We start from the raw sequence: 19,541 nt of genomic DNA on the forward strand, positions 1-19,541 counted from the left end.
GCACAGTGTGGGGCAGCCATTGGCACAGCCGAGGAAGCAGCCCTGGGCCTGGGAGAGGCAGAGGGTTGGGGGCAGGTTAGGAGCCCCACGTGAGCTTTCTCCTGGGTGCGGGGTCTTCTCTAGCAAGTGTGATTCATCCTTTGATTATAAAGATTGAAGATATTCCTAAGTGTAAAGAATATATATATATATATATATATATATATATATATATATATATATATATAGAGAGAGAGAGAGAGAGAGAGAGAGAGAGAGAGACTATGATATTGAGATTGTATGCTCACTGTCCCTTTGGTGGATTTGAAAAAAATTTAGAAAAGGAATATTGAATTTAGAGCACTAGGAGGAGTCATATTTGTATGAAGCACATTGAAAACTTTCAAACAGAAATAGGAAACTAGTTCAGAAAAAAACACATAAAACTCTTTATATAATTTTTCACCCAAATGTGTAAGGACCCTTACACATGGACATTATATTCCACACTTTATTTTTATTTTTTATATTATTTTATTATTGGTGTTTTTTTAGAGAGAGAGGAAAGCAGATAGAGATACATAGGTAAAGATAGATAGATGATAGATAGATAGATAGATAGATAGATAGATAGATAGATGATAGATAGATAAGCATTGATATGAGGGAGAAACATGGATTGACTGCTTCCCGTATGCACTCTACCAGGAATGGAACCCACAACATAGGTACGTAGGTATATGCTCTGACCAGGAATCAAACACACAACTTTTTGGTGCACATGAAGATGTTTCAACCAACTGAGCAATTGGGCCAGGGCCATATTCTGTACCTTAATAAGTAAATGTGCAGTCTGACAAATATTTTTTAATAGTAATATATTGTATGGCTAATTTTTTTGCTTCATCATATTTAAGGTCATCTCTGACTCTAACTATATTATATCAGTCTATTTATTAAAATGAATGGGTCCATGTAGATGCTTCTTGGAAACATGTATTGAGTAGTCAATTTTTGCCAGTGGCTAAAGTAGGCATGAGGACACGCAGCTGAATAACAGCCTAAAGAATATAAAACCAAGAGACCAGCTATAAAGCATGCTAGCATGTTAAAGTCTACAATATCAAGAAGAGAAGTAAAGGTGATGTTATGGAAAATAATGATGAACATATAAGTGAAAACTGTGGACTCAGATTTTCCTCTACAATAAAATTACATAAATGACCTTAGTAGCCAAGTATAGTTTTGTCCATTGGGGTAGTATAATTCATGAAAATTCTTTCAGGAAAACAATAGGAAAATGACTTGGAATGATATATGTCATAAGAGAATAAATTACACTAAAGTAATTCATGTTAACCCATAATATGAATTAATATTTCCAATTCCTTATGGTCCAAAATTGGATTCATTTGTGTCAGACTTCTGACTCTGAGGCTTGGAACCTGCATTCCTGAGCAATTCGTCAGACTAGTACAATTGGCCCTTGAAAAGCTTACCTGCCAAGGAATCTTTGCAGGGCCCTCTTTATGTCCTTGTTCCTCAGACTGTAGATGAAGGGGTTCAGCATGGGTGTGACCACGGTGTACATCACTGAGGCTGCTGCACTTGAGTGTGCATTTTGGGTAGTAGCAGAGCTGAGGTAAACTCCAAGGCTTGTACCATAAAATAAGGAGACAACTGAGAGGTGAGAAGCACAGGTAGAAAATGCTTTATACTTCCCCTGAGCTGATGGGATTACACATATGGAGGAAAGTATCTTAGAGTAAGAGTAAAGGATCCCAGCAAGGGGACCACCACCTAGCAGCCCAGCTGAAAAATACATTATAATGTTGTTAAGAAAGGTGTCAGAACAGGCAAGTTGGAGCACATGATTGAGTTCACAGAAAAAGTGGGGTATTTCCAAGTCTGAGCAGAAGTGCAGACCCAACACCATTAAGCTTTCTAGCAAGGAATTCAGGACACTCATGATCCAGGACAGCAGAGCCAGCAGTCCACAGAACTGAGGGTTCATGATGACCATGTAGTGTAGGGGGTGGCAGATGGCCACAAACCGGTCATAGGCCATCACGGTCAGGATAAAGCTGTCCAACACTGCAAAGAGGATATAAAAATACATCTGTGTGATGCAGCCTTCATAGGTGATGACTGCACTCTGTGTCTGGATGTTCCACAGCATCTTTGGGACGGTGGTGGAAGTGAAACAGATGTCTACCAAGGACAGATTGTAGAGGAAGAAGTACATGGGTGTGTGGAGGTGGGAGTCTGAGCTGACAGCCAGGATGATGAGCAGGTTTCCCAACACAGTGACCAGGTACATGGAGAGGAAAAGCCCAAATATGAGGGGCTGTAGTTCCAGTGCCTGTGAAAGTCCCAGAAGAAGAAATTCTGAAATTTGTGTACCATTGCCTGGTTCCATGTGTCGGAGCTGACTACAAAAAATAAAATAAAATAAATTAATAACTAATTTTCATGTTAGCAAACATTAGTAATTGAGAATAAATGTCACATTTATATTTTAGATTCAGGAAAATATCTTGCATTTTTGTTGTGTTATCTGGTCTCCATTAAAGTTTCTCTATTGGCATTTCTCATTAGAACTTCCTTTTCTTACATCCACCTGTTCTTCAAACATAATGTATGCTGCTGTTTTACTGAGGATATCTTTCATGCATTTGAGAAATATATATTGACTATAGACTATGTTCTAGGCACTGTTCAGGGTACGGGATGCTTAAAAACAAAAGTCTACAAACTAATGATAGAGCAATAATATAATAAAATAAAAATAATAATATAACAAATCCGATGGTGAAGATGCTATAAAGAAAAGTAAATCACATTAAATAGAGAGTGTGGATAGAGAGTGTTCTTTTTTATAGAGTTTAGACAAGACTTGCCAATGGCTGACACTTTAACACACACCTCAATGAAGACTGAGCGAGAGACTAGGTGGGAAAGTGTTTCCCAGGGAGAAGGAACAGCCAGTACAAAGGCCCTGAGGAAGATGGTTGTTTTAGAAAACGAAGGCTCTAGAGTTTGAAGATAGCAGCATGTGGGCAGATTATTCTTGTAGCTCCTCCTAGAACCAAACTGGCAATAAAACTAAACTAGGGAATATTCACCCTGAATTACCAACTGAAGAGACTTTTAAAGAAGGACGGGCAGAAACCACCTTGAGAGTGATAGGAAGGTTGTGGTTTCGGGAGGGGCTGGCACCACTCCTACAGGGCAGGCCAAGTTGAGGAGGAATATCTCAGCTGTGGGGTTTTCCCCCTGAGAGTAGTGAGGCCTATACACCAGGCTGGGCTCCCCAGCATCCAGGGCCGGAGCCAGGAACATCTGCCCACATAGCATCCATCAGTGAAAAGCAGCAGGGCTTCTACCAGCAGGGGGTGATGGAGCCTGCTGGCGATAAAGCCACTTTGCTTTTATTTATTTATATATTTTTATTTTTAAAATTTTTATTGTTGAAAGTATTACACATGCTCCCTTGTCTCCCCCCCCCCCCCCAGACTTCTTCTAGCCCGCTCCTGTCCCTCACCCCTGGTCTTCACCACCCTATTGTCTGTGCCCTTGGGTTATGCATATATGCATACAAATTCTTTGGTTAATCTCTTCCCCCTCACCCATTCTCCCCCACCTTTCCTTTGAGGTTCAACAGTCTGTTCATGCTTCTATGATTCTGGGTCTATTTTTGATCATCATTTTATTTGGTTCATTATATTCCATATATGAATGAGATCATGTGATATTTATCTTTCTCTGACTGGGTTATTTCTCTTAGCATAACACTCTTCATGCTGCTGCAAATGGTAAGAGTTCTTTCTTTTTTACAGCTGTGTAGTGTTCCATTGTGTAAATGTACCAGGGCTTTTTTTATCCACTAATGTGCTGATAGGCACTTGGATTGTTTCCAAATCTTAGCTATTGCAAATTGGCTGCTAGGAACATAGTGGTGCATATATTCTTTCTGACTGGTGTTTCCAATTTCTTAGGACATATTCTTAGAAGTGGAATCACTGGATCAAATGGGAGTTCTATTTTTAATTTTTTGAGAAAACTCCATACTGTTTTCCATAGAGGAAGCCACTTTGTTTTTAAAGGGGCAGAGCACAGAATTTTCATTCACTCACTGCCACTCACCCTGGCTTCAGTGGAGGGTGGGGGGTGGTGCAGACTGGAGTCACCTGAGAACAGCCTGGGGTTAGAAGCATTGGGGAGAGACATAGAGAGTAGCTTCCAGGATACCTGTGCTCAGTCATCCTCCCCAATTCTGTAGCAGCCATTTTTCCTGAGAGGTGCAAGCCCCTCCTCTCAGCATCAGAGGCCCAACCTACAGGTCTGGTCAGACTCTGGAAACCTCAGTGACTGGCTTTGGAGTGAGGCCATTCTCCAAACTTTCCTGGGAACCTGACTGGCACCCTCCCACCCCTCATGGAAGAGCTGATAGAAATTACTGACTTCCAGCAGACCCCACTAGCCTGCCTATGAGTGGATTCACACTGCAAGGTTAGGGAAATACAGTCTAACCTTGGTTCTCAAATGTCTCCCAACTCTGGAACAATTCAGTTCTTGACCAAGTTGTTCAGAGAAGCCATGTCTTGAGTGCCAAATAAATTTTGTGCATGATCAAAGCGTCTTGGAAGACATAAACAAAGGAGAGAATGAGAGTCAAGTTTACTGTGCTGTGAATATTTTCATGTAGTTTTTTTGTTGTTGTTTTTTTGTTGTTTTTGTTTTGTTTTGCTTTTGTTGTTGGTGAAATGGATGATTAGCACAATTTTAAAACCTAAAGAGGCCATCAGATGTGCTGATATTGCTAAGGGTGTAGAAGTGCTCAGAAAACAAAGATCATAGGCAATTGAAGAGGTAGAAAAACTGTTGTTGACTTGGATAAAGAAAAGCAGTGAGCTTGTGACAGCATTTTGGAGGCAATGATATGTAAAAAAGTGAATACTGCACCCCTGGAATGAGTGATAAAAGTGATTCACTTAAGGCTAGTAAAGGATGGCGCAATACATTGAGAAAAGAAGTGTTTGTTTATAGATTGTACAGTTCTATAGACATGTATTGTATATAATATGGTTAAAACAGGGGACTCATTTGGGGGTCTGAAACAAAGTAATTCAATTTACATTATTTCTAATGGAGAAAAATGGTTCGGTTTTCAAATAAATCCCTTCTCCAATAGTCTTCTGGAATGAATTATGTTCGAGAGTATTTTGTGAGAGTCTCAGTTGTGTGGCTCTGGGACAGGGGAACAAACCCACCATCTTCCCTGAAGTCTGAATGGCACCTCCCCCTCATGGGAGATACAGAGGTCCCATCTTCCTGATTCTGCCAACAGCCCTTTCAGAAACAATTTTTTTTCAGTGACTAAATCTGATAGCAGGTGGGCATTAATAGGCGGGAGAAGGTAGATCTCAAAGTGCCTTGGGATGTTTGCTGACCCCCCTTGCGGCCCATGCAACTATACAGCTGACCTTGAAGAGTAGCTTGTCCTTCCTGTGCACAGTCAAGCTCTGTGGTGGCAGCCACAAAGGGGGGATCACTTTAAGCTTCAAATAGGTTGCTAAGAACCAAAAGTGGGCAGCTTCTGATGTTGGCTAGCACCAACGTCCCTACCAGGAGGCCCAGAATCAACATACAAAACAGTCATCCTCAGGCAACACAAGAAAAGATGGAAAAGGAGATCCCAGGAGCACACTAAACTCTGCCTAAATGAACTCCACTTTGTTTTTTCATTTCATTATTTTCTCTTTGTTGCTTTATTATTTTTTTCTCTTTTTTCATTCACATCACTTATTTTTCTCTTTCCTTTTGTATCCTGTTTTTTCTTTATTTCACTTATTTTTTGCTTTTCTTACTTTTTCTTTCTTCTCTTTTTCACTGCTCTTCTTATTCTTTATTCTTCTTGTTTACTTCTTTTTTTCCTTTCATGTTATTTTTTCTTCTGCATTTTTTCTTATTGTATTCTTTTATTTTTCTTCTTTTATTATTCTTGGTCTCTTTCCTCTTCCTTTTTTCTTTTCTGGTTGTTTTCATTGCTGTTGGATTCCTTTGTATGTTTTTGTTTTATTTCTTGTTTTGTTTGATCAGCAGCAGTAAAACAGCTCACACAATGTGATCAGGATTGAGCCTCACATTCAGCCAGCCTGAGGGTGGATCCCACCCACAAATGGTACAACAATAATCAAGACCCAGTTACAACAGAAGAGCCAACCCCCCCACACACACAAAAAAGAACACAAATAGGACATTTTTTAGAGCATCCAGCTCAAGAGATAAAGGAGGCTGCACCACTGGGCCCTATAGGACACTTCCTTTGAAAGACCACCCTACGAAGACTGTGGATCAAGCATTTCTAATACATAGAAACAAACACAAAGAAACAGCTTGGGGAGAAAAGATACAATCCCCAAAGGAAAGAAAAAGAGGAACCTCCAGTAAAAAAAGCTAAATTAAATGGCGGCAAGCAATTTATCAGATATAGAGTTCTAAGTAATGGTTATAAGGATGCTCAAAGAGCTTAGTGAGAACTACAGGGAACATAATAAGAACTACAAGGAACTTAGTGGGAAATACATCAACATGAAAAAGGACATAGGAACCATGAATAAGAACCACTTAGAAATGAAGAATACTACCTGGTGAAAGAAATACATCTACAAGTCCATAAAGCACAGAGAGTTCCAACAAGAAGAACCAAAAGAGGCCCACACCAACACAGTTCATAATTAAAATGTCAAGGGTTAAAGAGAAAGAGGGAATATTAAAAGCAGCAAAAGAATAGCAGTTAGTTACCCATAAGGGAGTGCCCATACAACTGTCAGCTGATTTTTTTTACCAGAAACTTTGCAAGCCAGAAGGGAGTAGCAGGACATATTCAAAGTGATAAATAGCAAGAACATACAACCAAGATTACTCTACCCAGAAACACTATCATTTGGAAGTGAAGGTCAGATAAAGAGCTTCTCAGACAAGAAAAAGGTAAAGGAGTTCATCACCACCAAACCAGTATTACATGAAATGTTGAAGGGTATTCTTTAAGAAGAGGAGGAATAAGAAGAGGAGAAGGTGGAGGAGAAGGAGGAGGAGGAAGAAGAAGAAGAAGAAGAAGAAGAAGAAGAAGAAGAAGAAGAAGAAGAAGAAAAAGAAGAAGAAGAAGAAGAAACTAGATAAAAACTATGAACTATAAAATGGCAATAACTACATATCTATCAACAACTTAATCTAGAAATCAAAATAAACAAACAAGGAATCTAATGAAGAAAATAAACAGATGGATAAAATAGAACCAGATGCATGGAAAAATGGAACAGACTGATGAATCTCAGAAGGAAAGGGCGAGGTGGGGAGGGTGGGAAGATATCAACTAAAGAACTTACATGCATATATGCATTACCTGTGGACACAGACAATGGGGTGGTGAAGGCCTGGGGCTGGGTGAGAACTGGATGGAGTGGAACAATGGGGAGAAAAAAGCAGGACATCTATAATACTATCAAAAATAAAGATTAAAAAAATAGAAATGAAGAACACCATAAGTGATATCTAAAATAACTGGAAAGAATAGAAATTAACCTGGATGAAGCAGAAAAACAAAAAGGAAAAAGAATTTAAAATAATGAGAATAGTTTAAGGAAATTTTGGGAAAACTTCATATGTAACAATATACACATCAAAGAGGTAGAGAAGGAAAAGAAAGTGAAAAAAGAATAGAAAACAAGTTTGAAGAAATAATGATAGAAAATTTCCCTCATCTGGTAAAGGAAAAAGTCATGCAAGTTCAGGAAGCACAGAGTCCCAATCAAGATGAATTCAAGAGACCTACACAAAGACACATATTAATTAAAATGGCAGTGGTTCAAGACGGAGTAATAATCTTAAAGGCAGCAAGAGAGAAACATTTAACTACCTACAAAGGAGTTTCCATAAGACTGTCAACTAATTTCTCAACAGAAGCACTGTGGCAAGAATTGAATGGCATGACTTATTCAAGGTAATGAAAAGCAAGGTTCTGAAACCAAGACTACTCTATCCAGCAAGGCTATAATTCAAAATAGATGGTGAAATAAAGAGCTTCTCAGAAAAAAAAAACAACAAAAACTAAAAGCGTTTATAAGCCACTAAATAAGCATTGCAAGAAATGTTAAAAGGACTGCTCTAATGATGAGAGGAAATAGAGAAACAAAGGCATAAAGAATTAAAATGTCAATAAATAAGTACCTATCAATAATAACCATAAATGTCCATAGCTGGTTTGGCTCAGTGCATAGATCATTGGCCTGGGGACTGAAGGGTCCCAGGTTTGATTCCAGTCAAGGGCACATGCCTGGGTTGTGGGCTCAATCCTCAGTAGGGGATGTGCAGGAGGCAGCTGATCAATGATTCTCTCTCATCACTGATGTTTCTCTCTCTCTCTTTCTGTCTCCCTTCCTCTCTGAAATCAATAAAAATATATTTAAAAAATAATAACCATAACTGTAAATGGATTAAATGCTCTAATCAAAAGACATAGAGTAGCTGAATGGATAAGAAAATATGATGCAAATATGTACTGTCTACAAGAGACCCAGCTCAGAAAAAAATGATTCTGAGATGAGAATGAAGGCATGAAAAAAAATTTTCCATGCAAATAGATATGAAGATAAGGCCTGGGGAACAAAATTCATATTTGACAAAATAGACTTCAAAATGAAGGCCATAACAAGAGACAATGGAGGTCACTATATAATACTAAAGGGATTGACACAACAAGAGGATATCACCCTGGTAAACATATATGCACCCAATATAGGGAAAACCAAATATTGAAAAAAAACTATGAAAGGACTTAAAGGAAGAGATCGACAGCAATACAATCATAGTATGAGGCTTTAACACTCCACTGACATCACTGAATAGATCTTCTAGAAAAAAAATCAACAAGAAAACAGCGACTTTAAATAACACAATAGAACAGATGGATTTAATTCACATTTATAGAACATTCCACCCAAAAGCTGTAAAATATACATTCTTCTCAAGTGCATATGGGTCATTCTCAAAGATACACCACATGTTAGAACACAAAATAGGTTCCTAGAAGTTTAAGAGGATTGCAATCATATCAAGCTTCTTCTCAGATCACAATGGCATGAAACTAGAGATCAACTACAATAAAAACACCCCAAAACCTTCAAATACCTGGAGGCTAAATACCATTTCATTAAACAATGAATAGACTACCAGTGAGATAAAGAAAAAATAATTCCTGGAAACAAATTAAAAAGAACACACAGCAACCCAGAATCTGTGGGACAAAGGAAGAGCAATCCTGAGGGAAGTTTGTACCTTTACAGGCCTACCTCAAGAAAGAAGAAAAATTTCTAATAAGCTATCTAACCCGACAACTTAAAAAATTAGAAGAAGAAAAGCTCAGAGTAAATAGAAGGAAGGAAATAATAAAGATCAGAGTAAACATAAATGACATAGAGACTAAAAAACAATAAATAAGATAAATGAAACCAACAGCTGGTTCTTTGAGAAGATAAGAAAGATTGATGCACCTTGAACACAACTCATCAAGAAACAAAGAAGAAGGACCCAAATAAATAAAATCAGAAACAGAAGCAGTGAAGTAACAACTGGCACCACAGAGAAAAGGATTGTAAGAATATACTATGAACAACTACATGCCAATAGGCTGGACAATGTGGTCAAATGGCCAAATTTCTAGAAACATACAATTTTCCAAAACTGAATCAGGAAGAATCAGAAAACCTGAATAGGCCAATAACAACTGACTAAATTGAAACTAATAAAAAACAACAACAAAAACACTCTCAGAAAGCAAAAGCCCTGGGCCAGATGGCTTCACCTGGGAGTTTTACCAAACATTCAAAGAAGTAACACCTATTGACCTCAACTATTACAAAAACTTTAAGAGGAAGGAAGTCTCCCAAGTTCTTTTTATGAAGCTAGCATTATAATAATAACAAAACCAGATGAAGACATCGCAAAAAAAGAGAATTACAGGCCAATATCCCTGATAAGCATAGATGCTAAAATACTCAGCAAAAATGTTAACAATTCCGATTCATAATGTATTAAAAAGATCATACGTCATGACCACTTTGGATTTATTCCAGGGATGCAAGGCTGGTACAATATTCACAAACAAATCGAAATACAAAATTCACAGGATCATATCAATAGATGCAGAAAAAGCATTTGACAAAATCCAAAACTCATTTTTGGTAAAATTTCTCGTAAAGTGAGAATAAAGAGATCATACCTCAATGTACTAAAGGCTATATATGACAAACTATAGCCAACATCATACTCAATGGGCAAAAACTGAAAACATTTTCTCTAAGAACAGGAAGAAGACAGGGATGTCTGCTATTACAACTCTTATTCAACATAGAACTGGAAGTCCTAGCTGCAGCGATCAGACATGAAAGAAACATAAAAGATAACCAAATTGGAAAGTAGGGAGTAAAACTGTCATTATTTGCAAATTACATGATATTGTACAAATAATGATGTTATTTAACCCAGAGTTTCTCAGCCTCAGCACTGTTGACATTCTGGGACAGACTGCTCTCTGTGGTGCGGTCTGTCCTGTGAATTGAAGGTTGTTTATTTAGCACCCCTGCCTCCACCCACCCCTCTCCAGTGTGACAGTCACAAATCTCTGGAGATTACTCGATGTCTCATGGAGGACAAAATCACCCCTGATCAGAACCACATTTTGAAATTAATAACTTAAACATTTCATAGCATTGATATGACAGCAATCCTATATAATAAAAGGCTAATATGCAAATTGAATGAATGGCAGAACTACTGGTCGCTATGACACACACTGACCAACAGTGGGCAGATGCTCAATGCAGGAGCTGTCCCCTGGTGGTCAGTGTGCTCCCACAGGGGGAGTGCTGCTCAGCCAGAAGCTGTGCTCACAGCTGGGGAGCAGAGCAGCAGTGGCGGGAGCCTCTCCCGCCTCCACGGCAGCACTAAAAATGTCTGACTGCCAGCTTAGGCCCACTCCCCCCGGGGCCTAAGCCGTCAACCAGACATCCCCCAAGGGCTCCAGGACTGTGAGAGGGTGCAAGCTGGACAGAGGGGACCCTCCCCCCCACCGAGTGCAGGAATACCTTGCACTGGGCCTCTAGTTTAATGATAAAGAGTGTAAAAGACCATCAAAAGTGTGAGTTGCAGTCACACTATGAACTCTATGTAGCCATTGAAATAAATACATTGATTCATCAAGCAAACACAGCAATCTCTTGCCTCTGGACTAAGTAGAATGGGCTCTCAGGTGACAATAGGTGATTGTTCTTGGCTTCCATTCTCTGTGACCCTCTCATGCAGGGTCAGCTGCGTTTTGGACTCACCTGCATAAGATCTCTTAGGGGCAGGTCATTGTGGGGATGTCTGAATTCCTCCCTGAATGGTTGATGATAGAGACTAAAGTTCTGTTCACAGGCGAGACAGCAGGAAGGTGTGAAGTATAAGTCTCCAGCCAGAATTAGGCCTCCAAACAAACAAAGAATAATGACAAATACACTTAACCGTGCTCCTCGCAGCCAAAGTTTACACACGCTGAGAAACTGGAGATGAGGAGATAGTATAAATCCCTGTACCTGCTCTTCAGGCACATTTCCCTCTTGTTATTCCCACCTCTAAGCACATGAATATGATATCTTTTATAGCAAGAGGAGGATTAGAGTAGCAGATGGAACAGGCATGTTAATCAGCGTCTTGGGACTAAGGTAACCGCACTGATTCCATTAATGTTGAAGAGAGAGACAAAAGAATTGGACTCAGAGAGACTTTGAAAATGCTACACAGCTGGCTGGAAGATGGAGGAAGGAGCAGGAGCCAAGGAATGCAGGTGGCCAGCTACACTAACAGGCATCAGAGGGAACAGATCCTCCCCTCAGCTTCTAGAAGGACCCCAGCCCTGCACACATCTGGATATTAGTCAGTGAGACTCATTTCAAGCTTCTGACATCCAGACTGCAAGAGCATATGTTTGTTTGTTTCAAACAACTAGTGTGGGAATATGTTACGGCAGCTATAGGATTCTAATATAGACATTTAGTCAATAACATTTGTCTGAGGAACCAAGTTTAAGCCTCTTCATTCATTAGCTTCCCTTGGGTAAAGGCATTTTATGTTAAAAACACACATGAAGTAGAAAAATATTTTTAACTAGATCGGAGACATTCCTCCCTCAGCTGGTACAATGAAGGCCTCATTGCATAAATGTAAACTCACTGTGCTGCCTCTGTGGCATTAAGAGTTAAGATACAATGGGTGACCTTTAATTCTCCATCTATGTAACTATGGTGACATTTTTCTCAGCACCCTATACCTTTGCCTAGAAGTTGGTCAGTCCTCAATTTATATTCCCTGAATGCATACCAGAATTTCTCATTACACGTAGAGACCACTGGGGGAAAGGCTGAGTGTAGGGTAGGAATTCCTGTCAATTGTTCCAACAGAGAAAGTCAATGGGTAACAAATTCAAGAATATATGCAGCCCTGCCAATAACAAATAATTAATTCAAAGTAAAACTATTTAGTATTCTTCTTCAAACTCATTAAATACTTTTTTCACATGAATACCCAGCATGAGAGAAAATACTGCAATGAATGTCTCATAAATTGCTATTGCAAGGGACCAACTCCCTGACTGGTCAGGATCTTTTCAGTATATCCAAAACATGCTCAAATTCACACCATCTTTCAAATTTCATGCAAACACTCTCACTCCACTGCACTGTTCTTCTGAACTAATTTTCTATTACCTCCTTCATGCAAAACAGATCTTTTCAGATACATTTTCATTTTACCACAATCATTTTATGCATCTCACTCATTCTACAGTGTCATGCAACTGGACTCCCATTCTTATCACCTCATTGTTAACTATGGTCCTTATCATACAGATTCAAACAAACACATCTTTCTTAATGTATTACCTACATTAAATTACAAATTAATTCCTTAAACCCAAAATGCCAACAAAGTGAGCTCTTAGCTCTGATCTAGGCTGTTTGGGCTCCCAGGTGACTTAGGTAAAAGTTGTCAGGTTCTATCCTCCCTGACCCTTTCCTGATGTACCTTCTGGCCTCTCAGACTCACCGGGATGGGTCTCTGAGAGAAAGGTCTCAGTGTGGAAGTCTGAATTGCTCCCAGGATGGTTGATGATGGAGACTGAAGCTCTGTCCCACATGAGACAGCAGGAAGGAGTGAAGCATCAGTTCCTGAGCCAGCTTAGGAATCAAAAGCAATAACTGTATCCTGTCCCCCAGCATTGTATAAGCTAAGGACGGCACAGGGGAGGTATTTACAGCTCTCTCCATACCTGCTCATCAGGCACATTTCCCTTGTATTATTCCAACTTCTAAGCACATGATTTCCCTCTGGGCCTCTGGAATAAGCAGAAAGGAAAATGTTCCTAATGATTCTCTGATCCCAGGTGACCAGATTATAAGTCAAGTGTACTTAGTTTTTATGACTCCTTATCTTGGTCTCACCTGCTTTCTAGAGGTTGAAAGACCTACTATTCTGTCCCATCCCTGACTTCCCTTTTTCTTCGAAGTCTGATTGGGGGTGGGACACTGACCTGATATCTCTGGAAAATTGGTATTCTCATCTTCAATATGGCAGAACTGGGCTCCCTTGAGATGCAATCCAGGGTGTCACACTCTTTGGGTTCCTGACACATTTGTCAAAATAATGAGGGATTTTATACTTATACTAGAGGCCCGGTGCATGAAATTTGTGCACAGGGGGGCGTGTTCCTCAACCCAGCCTGCACCCTCTACAATCTGGGACCCCTTGAGGGATGTCTGATGGGCGGTCAGACATCGCTCTCACAATCCAGGACTGCTGGTTCCCAAATGCCTGCCTCTGCCTGATTGCCCCTAACCGCTTCTGCCTGCCAGCCTGATCACCCCCTAACCACTCCCCTGCCAGCCTGATTGATGCCTAACTGCTCCCCAGCTGGCCCAATTTCCCCTAACTGCCCTTCCCTGCCAGCCTGGTTGCCCCCAACTGCCCTCCCCTGCAGGCCTGGTCCACCCCAACTGCCCTCCCCTGCTGGCCTGGCCCCCCCACTGCAGGCCTGGTCCCCCCCAACTGCCCTCCCATGCAGGCCTTGTCCCCCCAACTACTCTCCCCTGCAGGCCTGGCCCCCCCTCAACTTCCCTCCCCTGCTGACCTGGTCTCCCCCAACTGCCCTCCTTCGCTGGCCCAGTCATCCCTAACTGCCCTCCCTGCTTGCCTGATCACCCACAACTGCCCTCCCCTTCCGGCCTGGTCCCCCCCAACTGCCCTCCCCTGCAGGCCGGGTCCCCCCCAACTGCCCTCCCTTGCTGGCCTGGTCACCCCTAACTGACCACAACTGCCCTCCCCTGCAGGCCATCTTGTGGCAGCCATCTTGTGTCCACATGGGGGCAGCCATCTTTGATCACATGGGGGCGGCCATCTTGTGTCTTGGAGTGATGGTCAATTTGCATATTACTTTTTTATTAGATAGTATCTTCAGTTACAAGCTGTTACTTAAACCCTCATAAAATATTTATTAATTTTTCTGGCCAGTGTGCCTCCATTGGTTGAGCATCTTTCCATGTACCTACAAATTGCTGGTTTGATTCCCTATCAGGGCACATGCCTGTGTTGAAGGCTGGATCCTCAGTGGGGAGTGTGAAGAAGGCAGCCCATCAATGTATCTCTCTCATGAATGTCTGTCTCTCTCTCTCTCTCTAAAAAAAAAAATAAATAAAAACATATTAAAATATATATTCATTATAAGAGATACATTTAGATATTTTTATGCCACATGACCTTAGCTTATCATTTTATAGGAATTTCCTGATTTAATTTTTAGAAAAGTCCATTTTATGAGGAATTTCTAGAAACATTTCTATATTTGACAGGTGGAAGATCACAGATCTGGCCAACTTGTGTTGAATCCTTTCCTGGCATAATCAGTATGACTGGGGTGAGAGAGACATGGGAATAACTGGGCCATGATGTGGTGGTGGTGGTGGTTGTGTGTGTGTGCGTGTGTGTGTGTGTGTGTGTGTGTGTGTGTGTGTGTGTGGTTTGTGGATGTGTGAGGTGCTCAGAGCTCTTGCATTCATACATTTGAAGGTGGCTCTAACACTATGGGGCCAGAACTCAATCAAGAGAAGGTACTAAGGCCCTAGCTGCTTTGGCTCAGTGGTTAAAAGGTCGGCCTGGGGGCTCCACCCCCAGTAGGGGGCATGCAAGAGGCAGACGATCAATGATTCTCTCTCATCATTGATGTTTCTATATCTCTCTCCCTCTCCCTTTCTCTCTAAAATCAACAAAAATATATTTTAAAAACAAAAAGAGAAGGTACTAAGGAGGGGATCTGTTTCTATTCACAGGACACCTTTGCATCAAAATAATAGAATGTAAGAGGCAGCGAGAATGAGGAAGTCCCTGTGCCTGAGGTGTCAGCAGCAGCAGAGAGGCCACCTCAGTCCTCAACGTGTCTGCCACCACTTCTCCTCACTCTCTCTCATGCTCACCCACCTTGCAAACTGGCTTCATTTTTTCTGACTTGAATATTAGAAACAAGAAACATCCTTGGAGCCTTTGCACTGGCCAGTCCCTCTGCTCAGCACACACTTTCCCACATAATCTTGTGTCTCCCTTCCTCTCTTTTGTTAAAGAAAAAATTTTGAGGGCCCAAAGCTTTTCTTTAAAAATGAAAATAGGGTTTATTGATGCAAATGCCAGCCAGGAAAGGACCAGGGCCTGGGGCATGAAGTCTAAACCAGCAGCAGCAGAGAGAGGCAGAAAAGAAAGACCTGTCCACTGTCCTAGGAGAAAATAAACTGGGGCACTTCTAGGATAGGAGAACAAAAAAGAAATATTTACTACTTTTGATTCATGACAGACAGGCAATAGTCCTGAAAGCTCATGCACGTGCAGGCTGAAGGGGCATTGAGTGTTGCTACAGAAGTTGAATAAAAGTTCCAACATACAATGAGTAATGTGAGCAGTGTTTTGTAAGTGGGCCCATAGCTTTGAACTGGTTGATTACTACTATCCTTTTACTAGAGGCCTGGTGCATGAAATTCGTGCATGGGAGAGAGGTGTCCCTCAGTCCAGCCTGCACCCTCTCCAATCTGGGACAGTTAGAGGGATGTCCGACTGCCCGTTTAGGCCCCATCCCAGTAGGATGGGGCCTAAACGGGCAGTCAGACATCCCTCTCACAATCCAGGACTGCTGGCTCCCAACTGCTCACCTGCCTGGCTGCCTGATTGCCCCTAACCACTTCTGCCTGCCAACCTGATGACCCCCTAACCACTTCCCTGCCAGCCTGATTGATGCCTAACTACTCCCCTGACAGCCTGTTTGCCCCTAACTGCCCTCCTCTGCAGGCCTGTTCCCCCCCAACTGCTCTCCCTGCAGGCCTGCATCCCCCCCAACTGCCCTTCCCTGCAGACCCAGTCACCCCCAACTTCCCTCCTCTGCCAGCCTGGTCACCCCTAACTGCCCTCCCCTGCAGGCTTGATCTCCCCCAACTGCTCTCCCTTGCAGGCCTGGTCCCTCCCAACTGCCCTCCCCTGCTGGCCTGATCGCCCACAACTGCCCTCCCTTGCAGGCCTGGTCCCTCCCAACTGCCTTCCCATGCTGGCCATCTTGTGCCGGCCATCTTGTGTCCACATGGGGGCAGCCATCTTTGACCACATGGGGGCAGCCATCTTGTGTGTTGGAGCGAGTCAATTTGCATATTACTCTTTTATTAGATAGGATAGAAGCCTGGTGCATGGGTGAGGGCCAGCTGGTTTGCCCTGAAGGGTGTCCCAGATCAGGGTGGGGGTTCCCTTGGGGCGTGGGGCAGCCTGGATGAGGGGCCTGTGGTGGTTTGCAGGCTGGCCATGCCCCCAGGCGACCCAAGTGGAGGCCCTGGTATCTGGGATTTATTTATCTTCTATAATTGAAACTTTGTAGCCTTGAGTGGAGCCAAGCCTCCTGCTCGCTCCATGGCTGCAGCCATTTTTGTTGGGATTTATTTATCTTCTATAATTGAAACTTTGTAGCCTTGAGTGGAGGCCTAGGCTGGCCAGGGTGTGCAGAAAGCTTGGCTTCCTCCATTGCGGGGAAACCCAAGCCACCAGCTCTCTTTGTGGCCGCAGCCATCTTGGTTGGGGTTAATTTGCATACTCGTTCCTGATTGGCTGGTGGGCATGGCTTGTGGGTCTAGTGGAGTGATGGTTAATTTGCATATTACTCTTTTATTAGATAAGATTCCAGTCATTGGCTCAGTTTTATTTAATTTAGGACATCTCAGATTTTTCTTGCTCACTTTTGAGGTCTCTATTCAAATGTCACCTTGCTTATAGATCTACGTACATACCCATGAAAAATGGTACTCTCTATCCACTTTCTCATTTAGAAAAATGGTACTCTCTATCCTTTTCTTCATACCACAGGCCACCATATGAAATAATTTATTATTTTATTATTTGCTTCTGCATTCTTTCTCCCTCATTGCATTGTAGAGACTTTTGTTTTTCAGCACCCTATTCTCACAGCCTGGACAGTGCCTAAACATGGTCAGCACTCAATTTACATTCCTGCGAAACATGAAGAAATTCTCATTAAAACTGTAGAATACATGAACCCCTCAGATACATAGGTGATTGGGACAAATATTGCATATCAGGGGTAGCACTGGATATCTCCTAAAAGGGACCATAGCCATACATACAATACTAAAATTAATTTCTTGGTTGTAACCTATGAATTATAACATTTTAAATATGTGAGGAATGCAACTCTGTGTGAAAATTAGTCATGTGATTTTCACCTTTCCTGGTAGTCACCTGCACCACATGGAACCCATGAATGTTACACACATTTCAGAATTTCTTCTGGGATTTTTAGAGAAATGAGAACTACAGCCCCTCAGATTTGGGCTTTTCATCCCCATGTACCTGATCACTGTGATGGGAAACCTGCTCATCATCCTGTCCATAAACTCAGACTACCACCTCCACACACCAATGTCCCAGTGTCATTCTCAGCATCTACTAGGGTTCAAGAAATCTGGAAAAGGGGCTGTGCATTAAAGGATTAAAGAGACTAGACAAGAAATATAAATTTGGAAGGCATTTTGGAGGGCCAGACAGAAACTTAGTTCTAGTGACTTTTTATTCACACATTTTTCCCTCTAGCAAAGCAGATATACATATCAAAGGTAAGGCCTGGTAAACAATAAAGGACCATCAGGTTGGAGGAAACTACCCTCAGCTGTCTGGCAGCAGGCAATCAAATGCAGATCTTCAGCCCTGCTGAAGGTGTCCATCAACCTTTTGATAGACCTCCTGCATTTATTATGCTAACTACGGCTCCTAGGATCCAGCATCCATGTACTTCTTCCTCTCCAACCTGTCCTTGCTAAACATCTGTTTCACCTCCACCACCATCCCAAAGATGTTGTGGAACAACCAGACACAGAGCAAAGTCATCACCTATGAAGCCTGCATTACTCAGATGTATTTTGTCATACTTTTTGCTGGGTTGGATGTTTTCTTCCTCATTGTGAAGGCCTATGACCATTTTACGACTACCTGCCACTACCTGTACTGCATGGTCATCATGAACCCTCGGCTCTGTGGACTGCTGGTTCTGATATGCTGGATCATGAATGTCCTGGACTCCTTCCTACAATGCTTAATGGCATTATGACAGTCCTTCTGCATGGATGTGGAAATACCTCACTTTTTCTGTGAACTCAATCAGATGATCAAACTTGCCTGTTCTGACACAATTTTAACTAACATGGTGATGTATTTTGTAGCTTTCCTGCTTGGTGGTGGTCCTTTCTCTAGGATCCTTTACTCATATTCTAAAATAGTGTCCTGCACACATGGAATTTCATCAGCTCAGGGAAAGTATAATGCTTGTATGTCTCACCACTCAATTGTCTCCTTATTTTATTGTACGAATTTAGGTATGTACCTTAACTCTGCTGCTACGCACAATACACATTCAGGTGCCAAAGCCTGGGTCATGTATTCTGTGGTCACAGCCATGCTGAACCCCAATAAAGACATCAAACAGGCTCTGAAGACATTCTTTGTGAATGAAACTACAAACAGGCCAGTTGTCCTAAGACTGAAGATGTGCCCATGATGGCAGAGGTCAAAGACTTAGAGTCACACATCATGATGATCTTCAGGCTATAGAAGTAGAACTTGCTCTTTTCATTTATTTCCTGGAATTTCTATTTCTTTAATCTCATCTTCTCTATTCAACATATATAACTCAATTAAGTTCTCTGCTCTCTCAGATATTCAACAGCTTTTCTCTTTGTTGTTTTTCTACTTTCCTAAATTTATTTTCATCATGGATCAGAATATTTGGAAAATACTATTTACCTAATGAGACAACATGGGTATTTTTAGAATATTTTTCCTCAAATGACATATATCATACCCAATAAATGTTGTTTTTTTAACTAAAGAATCATCCTGAATTGCACTACTCCTATGGAAAAGCTGCACTTAATGAC

At 41.5% G+C, this 19,541-nt stretch overlaps 2 protein-coding genes across 2 annotated transcripts in view; one reads left to right on the forward strand and one right to left on the reverse strand.

The window, feature by feature from the left end:
- Positions 1–1,474: 1,474 nt before the first annotated feature.
- On the reverse strand, positions 1,475–2,398 carry LOC308252316 (olfactory receptor 7A10-like; the record flags this gene model as incomplete). The annotated part of the gene is made up of 1 exon (XM_080676722.1): positions 1,475–2,398. One exon carries the CDS (start codon positions 2,396–2,398, stop codon positions 1,475–1,477), a length of 924 nt encoding a protein of 307 aa, XP_080532848.1.
- Positions 2,399–17,811: 15,413 nt separating this feature from the next.
- Positions 17,812–19,541, forward strand: part of LOC308252321 (olfactory receptor 7A10-like) — a gene marked incomplete at its 3' end in the record, with an annotated part of 19,169 nt that continues 17,439 nt past the window's right edge. Inside the window, exon 1 of the mRNA XM_080676725.1 lies at positions 17,812–17,890. Coding sequence (XP_080532851.1) covers positions 17,860–17,890 — 31 coding nt within the window. The 5' untranslated portion in view covers positions 17,812–17,859. The remainder of the gene's footprint in view (positions 17,891–19,541) is intronic.

The sequence above is a fragment of the Plecotus auritus genome (genome assembly GCF_963455305.1).
Source record: "Plecotus auritus genome assembly, chromosome: 6".
In the NCBI taxonomy this organism is placed as follows: domain Eukaryota; kingdom Metazoa; phylum Chordata; class Mammalia; order Chiroptera; family Vespertilionidae; genus Plecotus; species Plecotus auritus.